The sequence below is a fragment of the Acanthopagrus latus genome, chromosome 2, assembly GCF_904848185.1.
Source record: "Acanthopagrus latus isolate v.2019 chromosome 2, fAcaLat1.1, whole genome shotgun sequence".
Taxonomy (NCBI): Eukaryota; Metazoa; Chordata; class Actinopteri; order Spariformes; family Sparidae; genus Acanthopagrus; species Acanthopagrus latus.
The window spans coordinates 7,223,281-7,246,591 of record NC_051040.1 but is presented as its reverse complement, the minus strand read 5'-3'; the positions used below and the strand labels follow the sequence as shown (position 1 = coordinate 7,246,591).

General features: G+C 43.7%; 1 protein-coding gene across 4 annotated transcripts in view; it reads left to right on the top strand.

Annotated features, from left to right (window-relative positions):
* The window catches only part of frya (furry homolog a (Drosophila)), a 51,153-nt gene that overhangs the window by 1,969 nt on the left and 25,873 nt on the right, over nucleotides 1-23,311 (top strand). For 3 of the 4 annotated variants that reach the window (XM_037079657.1, XM_037079650.1, XM_037079666.1), the window contains exons 2-20: nucleotides 9,120-9,319; nucleotides 13,420-13,473; nucleotides 14,340-14,479; nucleotides 14,605-14,695; nucleotides 15,880-15,959; nucleotides 16,055-16,135; nucleotides 17,027-17,195; nucleotides 18,057-18,149; nucleotides 18,247-18,345; nucleotides 18,981-19,082; nucleotides 19,365-19,468; nucleotides 20,385-20,493; nucleotides 20,617-20,703; nucleotides 20,889-21,060; nucleotides 21,180-21,312; nucleotides 21,530-21,637; nucleotides 22,451-22,706; nucleotides 22,926-23,108; nucleotides 23,205-23,291. In XM_037079657.1, coding sequence (XP_036935552.1) covers nucleotides 9,120-9,319; nucleotides 13,420-13,473; nucleotides 14,340-14,479; nucleotides 14,605-14,695; nucleotides 15,880-15,959; nucleotides 16,055-16,135; nucleotides 17,027-17,195; nucleotides 18,057-18,149; nucleotides 18,247-18,345; nucleotides 18,981-19,082; nucleotides 19,365-19,468; nucleotides 20,385-20,493; nucleotides 20,617-20,703; nucleotides 20,889-21,060; nucleotides 21,180-21,312; nucleotides 21,530-21,637; nucleotides 22,451-22,706; nucleotides 22,926-23,108; nucleotides 23,205-23,291 — 2,348 coding nt within the window. Of the gene's footprint in view, nucleotides 1-2,866; nucleotides 3,125-9,119; nucleotides 9,320-13,419; nucleotides 13,474-14,339; nucleotides 14,480-14,604; nucleotides 14,696-15,879; nucleotides 15,960-16,054; nucleotides 16,136-17,026; nucleotides 17,196-18,056; nucleotides 18,150-18,246; nucleotides 18,346-18,980; nucleotides 19,083-19,364; nucleotides 19,469-20,384; nucleotides 20,494-20,616; nucleotides 20,704-20,888; nucleotides 21,061-21,179; nucleotides 21,313-21,529; nucleotides 21,638-22,450; nucleotides 22,707-22,925; nucleotides 23,109-23,204; nucleotides 23,292-23,311 lie in introns of those variants that run through there. The other variant, XM_037079675.1, reaches the window with a different exon arrangement.

Genomic DNA, 23,311 nt, shown 5'->3' with positions numbered 1-23,311 from the left:
CCTGTGCAGCTCCTCACTCCCTTCACATCAAGAGGCGTGTTAAAAGACACCACAGATGTATCAAACAATCATCGAAGAAGAATACAGATTTGTGTGAAAGCAAAAATGTAAGTGTAAAGGATCTTCACATGAGAAGTGTGATCGCACCGCTTTACATAAGCTGTGACAGCTGCTTTCTTAATGTGACATTTAAAGTATCTGTGGTAACGTGTCCATATACTGACCCGCCTACGTCCTTTATTACACCATCACACCATACAGTGCTAATTATTGCACTGAAGAACAAACACTGAAACAAGTTCTAAACAAATGGTTGATATCAAGTGAACCTAAAGTCATTCCCCCTTTAATGCAGATTTCACAGATACAAGAAGAATGTGAGGTACTTTACTCATTGTACTTTTGACTTCACCACATTTAGTCATGAATTACTTTTACTTATCATTTATAAGAATGTTCTTGGATTTATACTGTATAACGGTGTGCTTGATGTTCAATTCATAAAAGATGCTGTGCATATAAAAAACCTTGCTTCAGCAGGTTCTAGGGAACCAATATGTAACTCACTCACCTGTGATCTATACAAACATAACATGAGAGTTTAATTGAAATGCACCAAAAGACAGAATCAGACCTTTTGGAAGACGTGATCACAGAGGAGATTGAAACCAGGTGACATATTATTTGGTGGACTAAATAGTGAGCTGTCAAACACACAGCTTGGGAGTGAGTCACGGCTGCACTTTGTTTATGACACTAATGCAAACTTCACCACTGGCTCGGACACATACAGTATGCATCCCAAACTGTAATACCCCTACATAATCAGCAGGAAAATCACTTAAAGTCTGGACTTTGCTTAGAGATCATTTCCACGTCACAGTAGGGTTTTAGAAATAACTGCTTGTGTGTGATTTTTATGCTAAAGTCATACTTCAGATCAAAGATGATCACAAGTTCGTTTTATAAATGAGGCCTCAGGACTTCTTGTCTCTCCACTGTAGACGCAACATCTTTATGAGCACAACCAGCAGAGCTGCTCTGCAACCTGTCCACATTATCACCAGCTGGGTTCTGTACATATTTTAAAAAAAAAAGAAAGCGCTCCAATCCGCGGAGTGTTCATCTGTGATGGTGTAACAAAATGAACAAGTGTGTTGGAAACCAGACCCTCATAAATGATGGCACAGGTCACAAAAGCGCCTTTGTACGAGGTGGTTTATTTATCCTCTGTGAGAAGGAGGGAGAGATTATACACAAACATACTGTCTGCTATGCATGATAGCCTCATGTTAATACATTACAGAGTCAGTGTAATTGTAATCTGTTACAGTTGTTAAGAGAAATACTTAACTTCACTTAATTTCCAGTGAGGAATGAAAATGTTGGTTGCTTTGGATCTTCGAAATGGGTCAGTTGAAGCTAAGACTTTTATGATCTAGCTTAAAGCATAGGGTTAATTAGTAGTTACACTACTGTGATGAAGTAGTATAGTTTGATTACTTATCACTTTTTACCAGGGTTACATTTCAAAAGTAACATTCCCGACACTGCTGCTATGTTCCAGTGCTCAAAACCAAAATGTCCTGTATGACTCTACTGCCAAGACTCCAGATCAGTGCAGGAGCAGCCAGGCGGGACTGTCCTGGGTATACTCAGGACACCTGAGCCCCTGAAATGTGTGTTTACCAAACAGTGCGAGCAGCGCTGGCTCCTCCATCACAGAGTGTATTATGTAATGAAGGTCAAGTAGCTGTCGCTTGATGGACAGACAGGGTTCTGATAGGATTATACTAAGAGCGCTGAGAGGCAGCAGAGGAGGGCGGATTGAACGATGTGTTTTATCGTCCATATGGTTTGACACGCATCTGCTTTTTACATCGAAAAAAGGTGGAAATATTGATAAGGATGGAGCAGCAGGATTAAAAAATTGTTTCACACAAACATTGATTATCTACTCAAGTTCTGATGTTTGAGGATTATAGGTTGAAAATACAGATGTTGGTCATTTTCAGCTTGTCTACAATTCATATTTCTATCTTCTTTTTTATGTTGAGCAAACAAGAAGAAAAGGGGTGTACACTGCTGCATGATTTTAGTAGATAATGTCGGAATTTTGACTTTCCCTTAAACTTTCTATCATTTTGTATAAATACTTTTGAGTTTGGACTGATTTTAAAGACACAATACGCAGGTTGAATGTGTCAGTTTGAGCTCTGGGAGCTTGTGACTGACCCTTATTTGATCCTTTTCAGATAAACAGATTAATCAAGGAATTTTTATGATAAAATTATGTTTAGATTATTAGAATATAAAATCCTTTATGTATATAAAAAAATTAAGAGTTTTTTAATCTGACATCTGTTTGAAGTCGGTGCATTTAAGAAATAAATGGGTTAAAAGCCAACAGTCAGCCCCCGCTGCCATGCAGATCCCCTGTGTGCAGTTAATCCCGCCTGCCTGCTGATCACTTTAGTGTCCTCTTCTTCCCACTGCTGTCCCAGATGTTCCCTGTAATATGTCGTACTTCCCGCCCTCTCCATCTCCTCTGTCAGTGGTGGCGACCTGTCAGATGCTCCCAGTCACGCTGAAAGACGCACAAGGCCCGGCGCTGTCATCATTATCAGGCCCTGCACGCAGACAAACAGTAGTTATTATTAACCGCGCTCCGCTAAGAGGATTGCTTCCTGCACTCTCAGCCTCCGCGCAGTTATTTAAAGGGAGCTTGCATTGCCGCCCACTGGCTACCAGAGCTTTAGAGAGAGAGGGAGAGAGGGAGGGAGGGAGAGAGAGAGAGAGAGAGAGAGAGAGAGATGGTAAGAGAGTGTAAAGGGAGGGAGAGATAGAGAGAGGGCTGATAGCCAAGGACAGGACACAAGAGGAGGGGTAGAGCGGTGCTAGTGTGGTCTAGGGTCTCGTCAGCACAGCATTGTGTGCGTCACAGAGAAGTGACAGCAGGCACTACCTGCTGGTCCCGGCTCAGCTGCTGCTGCTGCTGCTGCTACTGGAGGGAAACACAACTCAAGGGGGGACACTCAACAGGAAGCTGCAGCCATGACCAGCCAGCAGGACTCGGGCTTCTTCGAAATCAGCATCAAGTCGCTGCTGAAATCGTGGAGCGGCAGTGAGTAGCAGTTTGTCTGTTGTTGTTGTTGTTGTTGTTGTTGTGGTGGTGGTTGTGGTGTCTGTCCTCAGCTGACTGAGGCTGCAGCTCGCTTCTCGTTCCCGGTGTGGTCAGTGGCGAGGATGTGCTGTTGCTTATTGAGTGATGTTGTGTTATTCAGTCAGCCACTGCAAACTTGGAAGCGTCATACTTTTTAGCAACACACTCAAAGAGGTTTCAGCTGTCTCATAGCAACAGTCAGGGACATAACTCCCAAGTATCTGGCGAGAGTTACGCAGCCACACAGTTAACATTATGTGTGCTATAACTTCTGCTGGTGGTGATTCAGCAGCTCTGCTCCTGTTTAAAGGTCCGGCCTTATTTCACTTCAGCCTGCGAGTCTCTGACAGAGTCTAAATAGCTCTTGTTAAGTGCAAGGACACAGTAATAGGATTAGTGGAGGTTGAGCTTGGTTGCAGAGCTGTCCAGAGCCCACAGCTCTGGGCCCATGAGGATCATGGGATGGGATGCCTTTTTTATGTCTGATCATGGCGTTATTCTGTTTTATGTGAGATGTGAGAGGGTGACCGCACAGATGGACTTCCTTTTGGATGTAAAACAAACAGAAAAGTTAAGTAATAGGCAGCGGCCACACCAGGAAATTGCATCTTAGCCGATGAAACACTTGCCGTATAGATCCTGAATTCCCATTTAGGAACTAAAACCTTAAATATGATGCTAAATAGTCAGCTGCACCTCCCGGGCAGCGCAGTGGCATGTGTATATCTACTGAATGTGAGTGTAAAGAGATGCCACAGAACATGCTGTCCCTGTCCACACACGCACAGTATTGAGCCATCTCCTGATGATGTTGCATAATTCTCAGAGTGGATCACTTTGCTGATAAAGGCACAGGTGGACATTGTACCGTATCAGTGACCCGCGGCTATGCATTTAACGTTTTCATTAAATATTTGATCTCCTAATCTCATCTCTGCGCTCCCGTTTACATGAGCTGTTATGTAATGAATCACAGGAGCAGCAGAGACAGTGTGGCTAATGGAAAGCAATATGAACATGCTAGGATCTTACACATACTGTTATGGAATTGACTGACAAAATGCATAATTAGTTTTTTATCTATCAATATTTTAGAGCCATCAGTGTCTCTGACAGATTGTGTTTGCATTGTGACCACAAGGTAAACAAAGTCAAGGCCCTTTAGACACTGGTCCTTCAATTAAGTCAGTGTGTGCAGCACTAATAAAACAGTGACATGCAGCAGCACAGAACTGGCATTGTGCAGCAGCGGCGTCGGGTCTGCTGTTCAAATTGCCTGAAGGCTGGTCCGCCATCAGCCAATCAGAGCAGGAGCTGAGCTGCAGTGAGCCAAGCACAGCGGTGCTCCTCTGACGAGTCAGTCAAACACGTTGTTTACCTCAGCTGTCATTTATTGTCTGTTATGATTATTTTACGATAAGTTTGGTAGCGCTCTCTGTCACATTTGCTATGATTTTCTAATGATTCATCTTCCATGACTCAGCTTGACGCGCTAACACTTATGCTCTGTCTTTTGAGGAGCCAAAAGTAATATTTCAACAGTCAGTAAAATTGCAGAAGTTACAGCCGAAACTCTTCCATTTAGCAGGAAGAGACAGATGCGGGCGTTTTAACAGGGACTTATATAAATGGCCTGAAGCGCTCTCTCACAGCAGGCGGCTGTTTCCAGCACGATGTCAGCTCGCTAAAACGGGGCTGATGGTCAATAGTTTGAGACCGACATTTTAATCTGCTTTTCACAGAGGTCTGTAATCACTCTCTCACTCCTCTCTCCACCATTTGTTTTTTTGGAAACGCTCAAACCGTGAACTTGTGTTAATGTAACAGTATTAGGATGTTGTTGCTCCATTAACTCCAGCTGTTGCCTCCCTTTTTAAAAAAATGTTTCAGCAAAGAGTAGTTGAGCTTCAACTCTAGCAGGCATTCCATGAGATTTGCTGCAGTTATTGTGGAAATGTTCAGGGGCTGTTTTTTTTTAACTGTAGGTATGAGGTCATAGACTAAATGCATGCGCTAGTGACTTATTTTCATATAGTCAGTGTGACACATCTTGCTGTTAACAGAGACTCTGTTTCCTTTGACCTTAAACTTTATGATCGAAACCAGGCGGCAAAATGTTCCCACTTATGACGTCACATGACGCAAATCTTGTTATTAACTCCCACCTGAGAACAGTGGGCCTTTATTCCCAGCCTGGACATATGACATACATGTACATACAGTAGATGAATGTATACTTTCAGAGTCACATTGAGATCAAGATCTGATTTAGAAGTCAATTGCTTGTACAGAGTAAAATGTCTAATTGAATAAAATTAAAAAATAAAAGCCCGACTGATCCTCCATTTTTGGTGCTGATGCTGATTCTGATACTGATTCTGATATTAGGTCGTAGTGTTTGAGTACTCGGGTTCAGTCTTGGTCTCAAGTCTCAGTCTCGATCACAGTTTTACTCTCAGTCTCTGGATTTTATTTCAAGACCAGTCAAAACCATGACTGCAGGGCAACACTGTATTATATAATATATGTTTGATACCTTCTGTTTTTTGAGAGTCACCAGTTTGTTTGTATGTGTTGCCCATACAAAAACGTATCTAAAAAAGCTACACTTACACATGCACACATATGTATCTGTATATTAGAATCCAACCAATAGTCAATAGCCAATGCTGATATAAGGGAGTGAAGAATTCCTCTATTGCTATATTGGCTGATAGACATTTTTGCAATGATCCCTTAAATGTGGTCATCAAACACACAATATATGTTACAGAGACAGATTAAAAAGAAACATTATTGTCTTAAAAGACATGAACGCACTGAAACACCAAACTTGACTGGGAATTTAATGATTATAAATGATCTCAAGCATCGATTTCTGGATTATAATCTGTAAAAGAAAAAAAAATGTACGGAAACTGGCAGAAATAAAACAAAAAATCTCAACCAAGTGCTCAGGGGAACTGCAGCCCCCTTATATAGCCTGTCAGTCAGCTGAGGGAGGACATCACAAGTGCACCCAGTAGCTCCTGATGACCTGTGGCCTGGATCTTGAGATATCTCTGTTCACATCAGGACTTTGGGAAATCTCTGATCTCTGTCCGTAACAATATGTACTAAAGAGTATAAAGAGTATTATGTCTGAGGCACGGGAGGGACGATGAGTTTGGTGGCATGCTCTGAAGTAGTCCCTTTATAGATGGAATAGATAGAAGTACTGTAAGCAGTGGTCTGGAGAACAGGATTAAATAGTAACTTCTGCTATTTCAGAGCCCACGTTGCCCACCACTCTCTCACAGAAATGCAGAGTCAATGTTTCTCACAGCAGCCGGACGCAGCGCTCCCAAAGGTCTGTGTTGACTCTGGTATTTCTGGTCCAGTTAAAGAGGTCAGTGGTATCTAAATATCCACCCACTCTGTTCACAAACGCCTGCTGAAGTGGCTGTTTACTCAGTGGACTCTGTGGATGCATATAGGGAGCTGAGTTCTTTGTATGTGTGTGTGTGTGTGTGCGCGCGAGTGTAAGAGAGACACTTGTTAGGCTGTTTGCATTGTCCTCCAGGGAGCACCACCATGCTCAGGGTGTTTCCAGTGTGGCGATGATGTAATGTGCCCGAGCTCCTTGTTTGCAGAATCACATGTCGCGCCTGAGTCTTCCGTTCAGCGCCCAGAGCGCCAGAATGTGCTTTGAGATGCACACTGGGTGCTTTCTTCACCTCCGATCTCCATTTCAAGTCAATGACCTGGCAAAATTTACATAAAACGGTGTTTCGTTTGCATCCAGATTCTGGGAAAGTGCCTAAAAATATCTGTGGTTTTTCCTTCATCATAGTGCTTGAACAACTCTTTTTTTAAGTCTTCCTTTCTTTACAAAACCTGTCTGAAGTGAAGCGAGCCGAAGCGGTGCCTGATCAAGAATGGTGTTTACACTCTGGTGGTCTGTGCCTCGTGCTGTAGGATCACAGAGGTGGAGGAAAGGGGAGGGCTGCTCTGTCAGTATAGTGTGTACCCCGGGACAAATATAGTCACGCAACTATGCCACCGTAGCATGTTGGACCTCGTCACTGTGCTGTGCCTCAGCTAAAAATTCCTGCCTGACCTTCACTCTTGGACGGCACCGGTTGGTCACAAGGGTAGACGAGGAAGCCATAGCAGGAGCAGCTCATAGAGAGAGAGAGAGAGAGAGAGAGAGGAGAGGAAGAGAGAAGAGAGGGAGAGAGAGATCTAGAGATTGCGTGGTCTCTCGTACCAAACACTACTCCCACTTTTTAAAACACACCCGCCGTTTGGCTCTGTGCGCCATGGAAACTATGCCCAGCAGGACAACGCCAGCTGACACACAAGACATGGACCTTGGTGGATTTTACTAGCGAAGCTCTTGTCTTGATTCAGGACCACCCTGGATACCATATCCTCCTTCCCCACTATGGACGGGACGGCTGTGTGCTGGAGCAAGGCCAGCGTCATCAGCTTCATCAAGGGCCTGGGTAGGTGCTGAGTCACCACGAGCTAGGGAAGCATGTTCCACACGAGATCGTCACACGCGCTGGGCGTTCCTCGACGGATGTGCAGGCCCGTTTACTCGCACCTCGGCATTACATGTGCATCCTTGTCGAAATGCATACTCTTAATGTACAACCCATAAAAAACTTCTTTTCCTGCTTTGCACATGTGTTAATGTGTAAAGTCTCCACTCCTCATCCACCTGTGTAAATTTGTTACTTAGAAAGAGGTAATAGCTTTGAGTAAAGCAGTTAATTAGAGCTGTTTTTATCCCCTACACCTTTGATCTGCACAGAAATTGATGTTTCTGCCTGTGATTCTCCTTCTGACAGATCACAGAAGTCATTAAATTAAATTACCACTTATCTGCTTCCTCTGCTTTAATACGCGCTGCAGGTTTTTTGTCTAGTCACAGCTCGACTACATAAATCACTTTAGTCCAAAAGAAATATCTCGATATGACAACTGCACCTTGCACAAAAATTTAGCAAGCCCGAGGTGTTATTATAGGCTGCGTTTGGTTGGATTAATCTCTGACCTAACTGGTTCTTTAATGAGGATTTTAAGCTGTTTTCGATCTTGAATTTACAGCTAGGAAAACAAAAAAAACTTGTGCGGAACTCAAAGTCTGGTGTTTGATATGTGATGCTGACAGATGTAATGTGCTCCTGTGCATGTGATTTCTGGCCAGTCATTTTTATTTATTACACACACGCACACAGGCACACACACACACACACACACACACAGAATGCAGTAGCTGAGGAAAATGTGGTTCTCACTGTGAGGCAGTAAGTCTTTTCTGTCCTCTCTGAATATTTTTACACATCAGATTTATGACACTTCCCTGAGGTGGACGTGCAGTTTGAGGGCTGCAGAGTTTCAGGCTGAATAAAATCTCACAGTTCTAATGAGATGTTTGTATGCACTTCTTCACTATATTTAGCACTTTTGTGTCTGGAGGCAGCCGAGTGTAACGCCGAGGTAAATTTTAACTTGTGTGTTAGTTTTCGAGGGTTTTTATGGCCTCGGCCTGGCCGTCCGTAATTAAAACGTGGGCCACATCATAACACTGGCTGGAGGATGGTCACATGCACAAGAGTTCTGCTTCCCTCAAAAGGGCAATGACATCTTTGGTACGAAATGAAAACACCAGCTGCTGGCCACGGTGTTTTAATTTCCATATGCGCTCTGTTCGCTGTGGCAGTAGGAAAGAAAGAGCAGACTCGGGGCAAGCCGGTGCCCTCTGGACAGTCTCCCTCAGGAATGTTCAACATGTTGGGAACTTTATGTCCATGTTTGGAAACTTCTCTGAAATACTCTATTCGGTGATCTCTCTTTGTAAACAGATCCGCTGACAGCTGATCCTGTCCCGCTTATTTGTGCTTGAATTGCCAATGTTTGACTTAACAGGACCGTTTCCCATCTTGTGCGTTTTGTGTTGTTTCCGCAGCCTCGCCCGTGGGGAACGGATACAGTAAGCCCCCCATCCCTCCAGTCTGCTGTCCTCAGGGAGAGAAGGGTCCGCCGGCCATGATGCCCATCAGCATCGACCCGGAGAGCAAGCCGGGCGAGTACATCCTCAAGAGCCTGTTCGCCAACTTCACCACCGTGTCAGAGCGCAAGATCCGCATCATCATGGCCGAGCCGCTGGTGAGTTGAGGGGGACTGCTCTTTGTGTCCTGTGGTGATTGGATCTGTTTCTCCTCTGTAACGACACGAGGAGATTGTTACGAGTAATCTGCTTCAGAAGTTCACACAAAATCACACAAAGTATGCTGTCGGTATTATCGGGGGGGAGTCAGGTCATGACCTCAAGTCTACTGGACATGCAGCCACTCATTAAAGTGTGTTGTTCAATTTGAATGATCATAGAGGCTGATTAAAAAAATACACTGTGTTAGATTAAACAGAAAGAAACAAAGCAAAAATTAGAGAAAAGTCCCCAAAACAGACGTCATTTCCTGAGGAAGATTTCTTTTTTTTGTGTTTGCTGCTGTTAATCATCCTGTGACCCCTTGTGGGTGTCCTGACCCTGAGGTTGTGAACCGCTGAAGCGAGGTCAGATGGGAAGCCTGACAGACAGGCCTGCAATAGCTGGTCTGACAGTAATGAATGACAGAGAGCAGTGCAATAAGTTTTTACATTCTTGCTTGAGTAAGTAAAGGTGCTTAAATCTGACAGACTGTTGAGTTAAGTTTGTTGTTGTTGTCTTTGTCAGCTACATTAAGTCGTGTAATATGTCATGTCGGCATTTGACTTGAATCGTCAGGGAACTTGGAAGGCTGACTTTATCTAGCACAGATTTGTTTGGACAGTCAAAAGACAACGTACCTGTTGACCAACACGTTGGCTTGAACTCGCTGTAGATGGACCAGCATCAGGCTCCACTGTACGTTTTGTGGAGTCATGTATATAAGTCAGGGGTGTCAAACTGATCCAGTAAAGGGCCATGTGGCATGGCCCTTTACTGGATCAGTTTGACACCCCTGCTATAAGTGAAAACCCTGATTGATAATAAATGAAGGCGCACCATTTCTCCCTCTGTAACTTTGGAACCAAAGTCAGAACATGTTTCCACCATCACTTTGAAAGTTTCAAACATGGTAGAGTGAAGCATACTGATATGAAGCTACACCTGACTTCTGTTTTGATTCACCTTGTTTCACCGACACCCCGCCTCAGATGTTGAGATGATTGGTTCCCTAAATATGTGACGTGATGAACAGTTGTTGTCTGAATATTTCTCTGAGACTGTCATTGGTATACTGTAGTCCCAAGGAGGAAATGCTCAGTTTAGGCTGCTTGTATTATATAAATTACATCATATGGATATGTAACTATGGTGCAACAGCTAACAGCTGACAGACATCTGAAACTAAATGCTGTGTATTGTAAGTGATCACAAGCCATTAAGGACAAGGACATTTAGCCACATTTTATAAGACGAGGGTGATAATGGAATACTTAAACAGCTTAAACTTCACAGTGATATTACTGTCGAGGCCTTACGCCTCCAAAATGAGGGGTGTTAATTACCTTGTCCTGTTTGATGGCAGTCAGCTGAAGGACTGGTGATTTCTGTGTGAAGCAGCAGCTCCATCAGCACAAAGAGGGAGTTTATTCACACGCATCTGAGCTTTCTAATGATTCATGGAGAAAATAAATCTACAGATTTATCACTGTCATTAATGGTGGAAACAATCACCAGTTGTAGCCCTGATCACAGTTAAATAGACACAGTTATGAGCCTTTCAGCTGAGGAAAGGAAAGTATCTCAGGCTGGAATATGAATCACTGACCAGTAACCTGAGAGTCTTTTCTATCTGCTGTTTCTTGACCTTGCATTTTTATTGAGATATTGACTATTTAAAAATGAGCCGAAGCTAAAAGCTGCCATTAAAATCTCTGAGAGACTCTTTGTCCAGGGGAGGTTGGTGCCGACCAGTAGAGCCAACAGCAGCTGTCATAAATAATTCTGTTGACAGACAGTCGGGCAGACGGGGAAGAGCCACCGTGTGTTAATGTGGACACCACTCACCACCTGCTCCCAGCACCACATTGATATCTTACAAGTGAAAGTCAACCAGAAAATGACCAGCTGATCCACATTACTAAGAAGAGACTCGGACTCCGATCACCAGTCCTGCAGCTGCAGTGTTTGAAGGCTCTTCGGTACACCCATGCAGAGGCGATCTCCAAATCTCTAACCTATAACTCCTCACTTAGAAAAACAGGAGAAAACAGATCCCAGGGCTGTTACAGATACTGACATAATATTATTTACACTAGTTTTATGTAGGTTGTTGGTCTGATTCACTGTCCGTTTACTGTCGGCTGCCACAGACAGGCGGTCTCCAGTTTTGGGGAGTGTGATTTATAGGAAGCTGTTAGTCATTGGGCCGGTCTGCAGGGAAGTGTTAATTACCAGCGGGAAAATGTGCAGCCCTGCGTTTCAGTGCAGCTCCCTCCAGAGAACTGCAGGGTGGATGTGTCCCTCTTCGTTTTTCCTCTCAGCGGAGAGCTGGCTGAGTTATGTGTTGTAGCCCTGTCGTGTAGGTATTGGCATTCAGTTGTCCCTCCTCATCATCTCGGTGAACTTCCTGCTCAGCGATCTGTAGTCAGTATTAATTACTCAGTGGGTAAATCAAGAACAGAAACATGATGTGTAAGTTGCAACAAAGAGGCTGCAAAACGACCAAAAGCACGTCGACTTTTCTCTCGCTCTGGCACAGATGGATGCGACTCAGGTGCGAGCATTTGTCCAAAAACTAAAAGGTTCAGGCTTAGCTCGCGTTCCAGCTGCAGGAGAGAGAGAGAGCGAACATCAGCCCACGCAAAGTCAATGTCAGACACATCAGACAGTGAGCTTTTTTAGATTAATCATCAAGTAAGTGATGTGCTGTGATTTGCTGTCTGGCTAACGAGGCTGCAGAGGGACAGATCTGGCAGAGCAGAGTGGCAGAAAGGTAAACAACAGCAGATGCTTTGATTTGAGCGAGGACGGATGAGATCAGCTGTTCCCATCATCAACAGCATTGCTTATGCTCCAGCAGTTTTTACTTCGGTTTAGTGAAGGTGGAGAGGCGAAAGCTGGACGTTCTGACCCTTTAACCATAACTTATAGTGAACTTTCTTCTGTCTCTCTGTTCCATATCCTCTGCTTGCCAGCTAACCAGGGTCCTTGCCCTCTTCCTCTTACTAGATTTCAATAACAAATAACTGCTGGAGACATTTTTTCAATTAAGTTGAGCAACTCTTAGAATCTCTCCACATTCCCCCTTTGCAACAGGGTGTGCATGACTGGTGATTGGCTGAAGTTTGAAAGTGACTCAAATCGACACATAGTTCATCCAATCCCCTGCCAAGTATTTTTGACTGCGCCTGCAGATGGTTCTGTGTAACAACCATCTGGCAAAGTCAGGTTAGAACCTTTATACTCAAGATTTACTGGAAACCACTGATCATGTTTCATCTGTCAAAGGTGCAATATGTCAGACCTCGCCACCATGTCAGATTCATTATACAAACTGGAAGGGTGCAGCATATCACCAGAGTATCCGCTAACTGCTGCTAACTGTAGCTGCAGCTAGCTAGTAAGCTCAGTTAACTGTGCAGCTCGCGGTCGTAGCTGACTCTGCCGGTCTGAATGCTCAGAGCACCGGGGGAGTTTTGCTTTTGTTCGCTGTCCTCTAAAAGTAGTAGAAGTGGCTAGCTGGTTGTCCTGTGAGCTTTAATGTCTGAATGTTAACTAGAATACTTACATATTGCACCTTTTCATTGACCGTTAAGAGGAATGCATCATTGTACCAGTTGAAAATATCTTAATATCTTAATATTCAAACTTGTTCAGCCTTCATTTATTGAGGAAAAGAATGTGCTGCTACGAAATGATGTTCAGAAGTCAATAAACCATCTTCTGTACAGGACTGCTCACTGTATTCCCACCAAAATCTCCCCATGAAGGCCGATATCTCAGATGATAGAAGACTGTAATAATGGGAGCTGTCATGAATGCCCCATCTCTAAAGATCTGACCCGGCCCGGCGTCAGACTGATTGATGGCTCTCTCATTAGCCGGCCTGTAATGAGCTCAGAAAATGCTCCACACGCTCCTCCGACAGGGCGGAGAGAGTTATGAGCTGCGGGGGAAACTTGAGAGAACTTTGGCTAGTTTGAATTTGTAGAAAGAGAGGAATTTTAAAGAAAACATATTTAAAATGTAAAATGCCAACTGTTTCTTGTGTTTTCAGGAAAAGCCATTGACAAAGTCACTGCAGAGGGGAGAAGATCCTCAGTTTGACCAGGTAAGTGCTGTGAAAGGCTGGTGAGGAAGTGAAGTGAAAATGATGTACTGAGCTGATATTTGCTTAATATTCATGTCCGGTACATGTTTTACATTATGATCTGCAGGTGATTACGTGAAAGACAAACATTTAACTGTTTGGCTTCTCCCCATGAGCACCTACGCAAGTTTTCACGTCTTAAATGCTGCTCTAATACGATGCACTGCAGCATGAAAGAGCTGATGGGTGAAAGACCTGCTCACATCCCAAAAAAGGCCTTTCAGCTCAGCCCCAGTCAAGGGCAGGAGTGTTTACCTTGAGAGCTGGCAGCGGCTCTGCACTAGGTGTGTCCAGCAGGTCTGTGGCTCTGCAGAGAAGGCCCTTTCACAGCCACAGGGGTGTGTTTGTGCTGCTGCGTGAGGCCATTCAGCAGCCACACAGAGCCAGGATTATTCTCCGGCCTCGTGCTGAATGAAGGGCTCGCTGTGTTCCCCCGGCCTGACCAGACTCTCCTCCCTTCCTGTGTGCCCAACCCATCCCACCCGTTCCTTCCTTTCCCCCCTCACCCTCCCCCAACCTCCTGCCCCAAGACTGAGGGAGGCTGCCCCCATGGGCACCTCGACTCTATGAGGACCAGCTCACCCTTCAGTCTCACCTCTCCTCCCTTAATGTAGCTTTTTACTTAAAAGCTGCCTCATTTCATTCAGCCCCTGATTTCTGTTAAGATGTAGAATAAGTGATGAAATGTTAATCAATCCTTCTGTGCGGTTTGATTTTAAATTGCCGCACAAATAAACAAAGGAAACACTGATTGCAATCTTTCGCTTCGGTATGTTAACTGCCAAACACAAACATGCGTTTGCACCATGTATGTCTCCTTCTTGCAGCTGATAAGCACCATGAGCTCTCTGGCTGAGTACTGCCTGCCCTCCATCCTGCGCACTTTGTTCGACTGGTACAAGCGACAAAATGGACTCGAGGAGGAGCTGCACGAATACCGGCCGCGAGCCAACACCAAGTCCAAAAAGTGAGAATCATTAACGTGATGTCTGCGTGCAGCGATCTGTCCCGTATGGAAACTGTGTTAAAAAAACAACGATGTTCTGTGTGATTGTAACAAACCTGCCGCTCTTGTTTTTCTCTCTCTAATAGCGACGAGCAGCAGAAGGATTATCTACTTGAAAGGAGGGATTTGGCCATTGACTTCATCTTCTCTCTTGTACTTATAGAAGTTTTGAAACAGGTGACCTGACTTGATTGTTGAGCACATGGGCTCCTGAGTTTGTCTTAGATGTTTATGATATCGATCTCAATTAAAGGGACAGTTCCCCTTAAAATCAGAAGTACATATTTTCCCTCATACCTCTAGTGCTCTTTTAACATATATGCTGATGTGCAGAAGAAGCTGTATCTGCTCGTGGACCAGAGGCTGTAGCTAACTAACATAACAAAGCTTGCATAAACTAATTCAAGAAGGAGGGGCTCGACTCCGCCCGACGCACTGCAGCTGGTGCTTTTTAGCTTCCTGTTTGTTATTCAATTTCCCACAATTATTTTACCCATCAATAATTTATCCTTCCTGCCATTAAGGGTTGCAGCAGAAGGTATACTGTGAGATGAAAGCTGGGATTAAAAAAGATTATCATACCGTGTATATGTGCTTGTGCATGATACTGACTCCTACCATATTATTGATATTAAAAAATGTTTTTTGAGTTTATATGACGTTTCGTGTCTGTCAGCACATAGTAATTTTAGAATCTCCAATACATTTGAGTAAAACAAGGAAAAACACTGAGCTAAGCATAAAGAACTCTGTTTACTATTCAGGGTTCATTTTAATGCCATCCGATTTTTTTTAACAGCGTGACATTTAATGAAATGTAACGCGTTGTCTTTTAATCTGCCTTGGATGTTTTAAAACATACTGTGTGCATTTTTATGTGAGCCATTCAAGTTTTTGAATCTGGGCATCTTAAGCTAGCTGCTGAGACAGCTCAGCCAAGGAGGATGCATTAATGTTTACATCCCACGCTACCATGAGCGCGAGCCACTCGTCCACGAGTAGCTGCGTGCCTCCTTCAGCCGGTGATACGGTTGATGGATGTACAGTAGTTAAGCAGAAAGAAAATAGTTTCTACACAAAAGTGCTCACAACAGGATCTGTGAATTACTTTGAGTAACAGGGTCATGACTTCTGGAAAGAGACATTACTGTTGAGTGTGTCCAATGTAAATTTTGGCGCTTTGGGCTCCAGAAAGAGAGAAGGCAGACATTTCCAAAACAGTCAGATAATTAGCACTACAGGTGAGGGGGGTGGGTTTGCCTTTTGGGTGAAGTGTCCCTTTACTTTGACTTTAAGTAGCTTTGTTCCCAAAGTTTGTGGATATTATGTTTTGAACAATAATGTTCCTGTTTCTCAACTAGATGCCGCTCCACCCGGTCCTTGACAGCCTGGTCAATGAAGTCATTAACTTAGCCTTTAAGCACTTTAGATACAAAGAGGGGTAAGAGATTGTCTTTTTCCACCAGAGTTAGTTTTTTTTCTGTCATATTTTGAATTTCTCCAAGGTTTGATGTCTTTGTCTCGTGCCTCCTGTAGGTATCACGGTCCTAACACTGGCAACATGCACACTGTAGCAGACCTCTATGCTGAAATCATTGGAGTATTAGCTCAGTCCAAGTAAGTAGCGAAGACAGAAGTGCGATTACGTAATTGAACATCATTGTTTTTCTCTCAAATCTCTGCTCTCTGCTCTGTCTGCTTTTGGTTTCGTGCCACGTTATAATGGTGTGTTACCATTCCTGATGCCTTCCTGCAAAACATCTCGCGGTTCAAGAGACTGGAACATGCTGTGGAGACGACACACTTTTGGACAGGTCCCCCTCACACCAAACTAGGACTGGAAATTGATGTCTGTGTATTTGAAGTTTTCAGATTATTGCAGCGAGGAACAAACCCTTTAAATAGAGATATGGCCGGTGAGCACACTGCATACCTCCGTTCCAGAGTGCACTCTGCTTAATTTCCTCCACTGAGCGGCTTTTTATAGCGATCTTTACTTTTCTCAGAGGTCCAGAAAGTAAGAAAGAGGTCAAGATTGTTATGGCGAACTGAAATTATTCAGATAGAGATGCAGTTTCTCAATCATTAGTTGTGTCTGTAGAGATCATAAACAGCACACGAACAAGCTGCAGAAACAGCTGTTTTCAGTGGCTGGATTACTCCTCTAGCCAAAAGTGAAGAGGTTAAGAGATGAGCTCTCATGATGAATTGTCTTCTAAATTTAGACCAGCTGAAGAATCCCATCTCTGGTTCAATTTGGGCGAGGGATCAGGTGCTGGATGAGGGGTTCATCTCCGGGCACAGACTCGCAGTCCGCATTTTTGAGGATAAGGCGAGGGGATGATATTTTAGGAGGCGTGCTCCCTGAATATTGTCACCATATTCTCTCGGCGCCACGACTCCAAGTCGAGGAACTTTTTTGTGAAAGTGCTGATTTAGGACTTGTCTGACTGAGCTATGCAGGCACATCTTTATACAGAATCTCATTTGGGTTTTTTGTTCTCTCAGGTTTCCTGCTGTGAAGAAGAAGTTTATGACTGAGCTGAAGGAGCTGCGGCAGAAAGAGCAGAGTCCATATGTAGTCCAGAGCACCATCAGCCTCATCATGGGGGTCAAGTTCTTCCGAATTAAGATGTATCCTGTCGAGGATTTTGAAGCCTCGTTTCAGTTCATGCAGGTACATCAGATTCCCTTGAATGGGTCCCCAGATGTTTATCATAAGCCAGCTGTAGTAAAAGCTGATTATATGTCATAAACTACACTTTCACGTTGCACGTTCTGTACTCATTTATTGGCTGTCTTTTGATTTTTTGCGTTTCAAGATGAGACCTAAATATAGGCTTCTGTCAACATTGTGCATTCGTGCTACCTAGGGATGGATATGTTGGTTAATAATTGGTTAATCATTGATAATATATGAAACATGATGAACATATATTCCATCAGAAAACTGTTCCAGCCACACCATCTGTGGTTGTGCAAAATCAGTATAGGCTCATGGGAAGAAAAAAGAACACATAAACCGAATACCAAGTCACTTTAATGATAGACTGAATAACAGAATAATGACTTCCGCTTATTGGTAATCTCCTATACATTTCCTAAAGTGTTTGTAATTTGTAACAAGACACTCTTTTGTGATTCTGTGCCTGACTTCTCCGTCTCTCTCTTACTGAGGAGGATGAGGCATGACAGCAGGCTGCAGTAGGGGTGAAAATGTGTCATAAATCCAGAGAGAAATACAGGAGAATTATGACCTGGTCAGGGCAATGAAAAACAGGAGTGTTGGCAAGTTCACCATTGTGTATGAAAAATTTTACAAAACATTCTCAGGATTGTGAGGATATGCTGCCCTTTCACTATGTTTCTTATTAGCTTTGGCATGCATTTTGTGGATTGCATTCAATTTTGACCATACACTACACAGAAGTCTGTTTATCTCCTGGCTAACTCTTTTCACTCTCCTACATTTGGAGCAGATTTAAAGTGACAAGTTGTTGTTTTTTTATTGCACCCCTCACTTTTCTCTTTTCTGCAGGAGTGTGCCCAGTATTTCCTGGAAGTCAAGGACAAGGACATCAAACACGCCTTGGCTGGACTCTTTGTGGAAATTTTGGTTCCTGTTGCAGCAGTAGGTTTATTTTCCTCCAGTATGTGTTGCATGCATGACACAGTATTTGATTTAAATGAGAAACAAGCACCACTTGTGTGTGTGATGTTTGTCCTAGGCCGTGAAGAACGAGGTGAACGTTCCCTGCCTGAGGAACTTCGTGGACAGCTTGTACGACACAACCCTGGACTTGTCCTCCAGGAAGAAGCACTCGCTGGTTAGTTATCCTGCAGAAAACAAACTGTCACTGATTGTTGGCCCTGTCTGACAACCTCTGCCGCATGCTTAGATTGCCTGGATGCCTGCGGTCTCTGCGAATCCTCAAGCATCTCAAGGTCACTCTTGTGTAATGCACTCTTGCGACGTCACTGTCTGCGCTAGAAATAATTTATGGCGGGAGACAAGCTGCCTTTTCAGAGCATAAAATATGAGCATGAAAGCAGCGCAGGATAAGGAAGCATGTGTAATGGACCTTACCTCTTTCGTGTCTTAAAAAAAAAAAAAGCATTTCAGCACAGTGAAACAGAAAGACAACAGCCCTTATGGAACAGCAGTTGGCTCTTAAAGAAGGTCTGCATTCCCCTGAGGCAGCGATTATGCCTCAAAGCCACATTTTATGAGTGATGCGTCGTCAGCGAAAAAGCATAAGAAAAGGAGAAAATCTTCAAAGGGAAAACAGGGTTTACATCTTGAATTGCACTTATGCAGATATGGTTCAGAGATGATGCATAATTCTTGAAATTACCCACTCAGAGGACAACCTCAAATATTAGATGTGGAAACTATAAGTGTTCAGCCTATTTCTGAATCAGTGTGAAGTGACTGAAACAATGAGATCTGTTTTCTACGCAGGCGTTTTACCCGCTGGTGACGTGCCTGCTGTGTGTCAGCCAGAAACAGTTCTTCCTCAACAGATGGCACGTCTTCCTTAACAACTGCCTCTCAAATCTCAAGGTAATGTAACCTGGAAACCATCAGCCCTTTCATTCAGACTGCAGCTGTCTTTGTGTTTGGGTGTATCTGGATACACAAAGGTTCAAGGTTGCAGCTCACATAGCGCCGACTATTTATCGCCACTTCAGTTGTTAAACAGAACCCTGATAATCCCCCTTGATTGTTGGTGTTTGATTATATGCAGTGAATTAAATGTATTATGTAAGCAACGTGTGATTACAATATGTTTTTTTTGGCTTGCACTTGTCATTCATTTCTTTTTAATTTTTTAATTTATTGCAGAGTCGAGACCCTAAAATGGCGCGTGTTGCGCTGGAGTCCCTGTATCGGCTGCTGTGGGTCTACATGATCAGAATCAAGTGTGAGAGCAACACTGCAACACAGGGGTAAATATCACTGACTGTGTAAAACATTTACATTGTCTCCCTGATGTCACCCACAGGTTTCTGAAGCTAAAGCAGGCTGAGTGAAACATGGTGACAGCTAGCAGCTTAATTATGCATTACTTTAAGCCTTAATATAGGTATAGGTTGCGATGAATGGGGAAATAAGCGTCGACCAGGTTGTCGACATGTTAATTTCTGCTATGAAGTTGGGTAATTTAACATGGAGGTCTCCGAGGATTGATATGCTTTTGGAACCAGCCTCAAGTGGCCATTTGAGGAGCTGCAGTTTTTGCTGTGTTGGCTTCATTTTCAGTTGCCACTTGCAACTAGATATCTTGCTGCTCCTTGTGTAAAATGCTGAGCCAGCCAAATGTGTAGACGTGTAGATTGCATTTGCTTTTGTTTTCAGCTGATGCTAACTTCAAATTGGCACAACTGCGAAATTCTCAATCGGTGCGTTTTCACAGCCTTTTTATGATATTTTTATAAATAACTTTGAGAAACGGATGAAGGTCATGAGCTGAATCATGTTTTTTGGTACGAGAAATATTTGAGAAAACAAAAAAGTTAATTGAACAAGTAGTTTTATTCAAACCTTCCATCCATCTTATTGATCTCACAGCAGGAATGCAGGTCTGGGGTCAGGACTGCACCAGACTGTCAGTGCTGGTGGCCCACAGGTTTATCAGCAGCTTACAGACGTTATTATGAGCCTGAGCCCACTTGAGAAATCCCAAACGGGTCAAGCCAGGCTTTTAAAACCTGTTTATTACACCCAGAATAAACCCGTCCTAAAAGTAAACCTCCTTCAAGACCAAAGAATACTGCACAGAGTAATTTAACACACTTTTCTCTGTCATTTTACACAAATGTATAAAACTTTCCTCATAATGGTTTCTCCTCTCTGTGTCCACAGTCGCCTCAACACCATTGTCACAACACTATTCCCCAAAGGATCCCGCAGTGTTGTACCCAGAGACATGCCCCTCAATATCTTTGTCAAGATCATCCAGTTTATTGCACAGGTGAACACAGTTATGTCCTGTAGACTCACCTGATGTTTTACAAGCAACTCTCAGTTAAAAACCAGTAATCTCAGTCCTTCCTGACAACATATTAAACACACTTTTCTTCTTGTTTCTTTACAGGAAAGACTTGACTTTGCCATGAAAGAGATTATATTCGACCTTCTTTGTGTTGGAAAACCTGCAAAAGCCTTCAGTCTTAATCCGGAGGTGCGCATTCAGCATTCACTTAAATAATACGATTACAGTATGCATTTGCTATGTAACTTCTTGTAACAGCTGGTGGAATTGATTTTGTGCTTCAGAAGTGGTGTTTCAGCTTTCATGGAGGATTTACAGTGCAGTATTGGACATTGATAACAAACATCTGAACCTGAAGTTTCTTCTCTGTGCAGAGAATGAATATTGGTCTGAGAGCATTCCTGGTCATAGCCGATAAGCTGCAGCAGAAGGACGGCGAGCCTCCCATGCCTAACACTGGTTGCACTTTACCCTCTGGGCACACACTCCGAGTAAAGAAGACGTACCTGAGCAAGACTCTGACAGATGACGAGGCCAAAGTCATCGGTGAGCGAGACGCACTCTGTTTCTGAGAGCTAGGAAATCACACACAGAGCATGATTTGGAATTAGATGGATGTTTACAGAAGAGTAACAGCGACTTTTTCCCCTTGTCGTCTCCTCCAGGGATGTCACAGTATTATTTTCATGTGAGGAAAGCTATCGACAACATCCTCAGACACCTTGACAAGGAGGTGGGGCGCTGCATGATGATGACTAACGCTCAGATGTTGAACAAGGAGCCGGAGGACATGATCACGTACGTGTTCACAGCACCTTGTCATCCTAACTGTCAAAACATTTCAAGTTGGCAAAACTCCCGATTGACTCAGCAGAGGAATGTTAATTGTGTTCCCAGCCCCATCATCAACTCATCCATGCATTATTTAACCTTTCACGACCGTTTATCACAAAACCCGATCTGTTTTCACTTGAAAGCAGCTTTTGTGGTTAAACTTGGAATCTGACCTTTCCAGGGGTGAAAGGAAGCCCAAGATCGACTTGTTCAGGACGTGTGTCGCTGCCATTCCCCGCATCCTGCCCGACGGGATGTCTAAGCCAGAGCTAATAGACCTGCTCTCCCGGTGAGTCATCTCTTTAGAAACTCAATCAAGTGTTATATTCATGTTTGTCTGGAGAAAGTAGAAGGTGAACCTGAATTTCCTGCTTCCCAAGTTGGTGTCGAACTTAAACTTTTTTTTTTTGATTGTTTGCTTCCCATTAAAGGTGCACAATGTAAGGACTGCTAGCTGACACAGCTAACTGAGCTTCAGATGTGCTGCCCCCTATGCTGACCAATTCTTACATATTGCACCTTTAATATGCAGTATGTTTTTTAAATGTCTAAAACAATGGTTACTGGAGAATTAAACATGCTCATTATCCTGAGTGGTGGTTATTTTGTACTTCATCAACCTACCAGAGACTCCACAGGTTAGATTCAATGTTGCACAGTTATGGCCCTAAGTGTTAATGTTTATTAATGTGCATGATCCCCTCTTAAATTGAATAAACATAGATATAAGATATGAGGTGTGAATTGTAATAATTCTGTGTTTGAAGACTGTCTAAATAGCATTTGACAAACCCTTCGCTAGACAAAAAAATGTGCTTTCAAACTGTTAAACGCCATATTTTGAATATTGATCAGGCATTTTAGTTCATTTTCTTGCGCTAAATGATTATTTCTTATGTGAGAAAGCTTGACAATTGATCTTGCTTCGTTCAGCCGACAGATTTAAGGCTTGATTCTGCACATCAGATTTGTATCACAGATGAGACTGATGAGATTTTTCTGCACTGTAAAAATCCAATCTCTTGGCTGCGCCGGCGTAGATAAGGACCTTAGTTTTTTCTTCCTATAAACATGGCTGTTACATTTATCTTTTCCCTGTCAGATTAACGATCCACATGGACGACGAGCTGCGACTCATAGCCCAGAATTCCTTGCAAAGCCTGTTGGTGGATTTCTCCGACTGGCGTGACGACGTCCTGTTTGGATTTACCAACTTCCTGTTGCGGGAGGTCCAGGACACTCACCAGGGACTGTTAGACACGTCCCTCAAATTACTGCTGCAACTGCTCACACAGTGGAAACTAACCCTGGCGGCCCCAGGGAAGAGCTGTGACACCGCTAAAGTACACACTGCAGAGGTACACAGCTGTGACATGTCTGCGTACCTTTTAACGTGGGAAAGACCAATTATGATGTGACTCATTTGTGTTTGGTTTCTGCTATCTGCCCTTCTAATGGTTCTGCTAACAGCTGCTCTCACACCTGATGTAGAAATAGAAATGTAATTTACCCGGGTGTCATTTTAATCACGCAGCCGTGAAACCGGGTTTTGTTTTATTTTGATGTTTCTGTCACAGCTGCTGCAGACGGGCTCGAGTCTGAAGATGCCTGCAGAGCGCGGCCCTCACTCCTCTGTGCTGCACGCCGTGGAGGGGCTGGCGCTCGTGCTGCTCTGCTCCTGTCAGCTGAGCACCCGCAGACTCGCCGTCGCCATCCTCAAAGAGATACGGAGTCTCTTCATGACCATCGGGCAGTCCGAGGTAATAAAGCGAGACGGAGTTTAAACTCGGCTGACAGAATACAGGAAAGATTGATGACTGTGTTTACCGACTGTGATTTTCTGCATTCACCTGCAGGATGATGACAAACCGATGATAGAGATTATGGACCAGCTCAGCCCTGTAATCCTGGAGAGTTTCGTCAACGTCGCCGTCTCTGACACAGTGAGTCGTTTGGAGCTTGG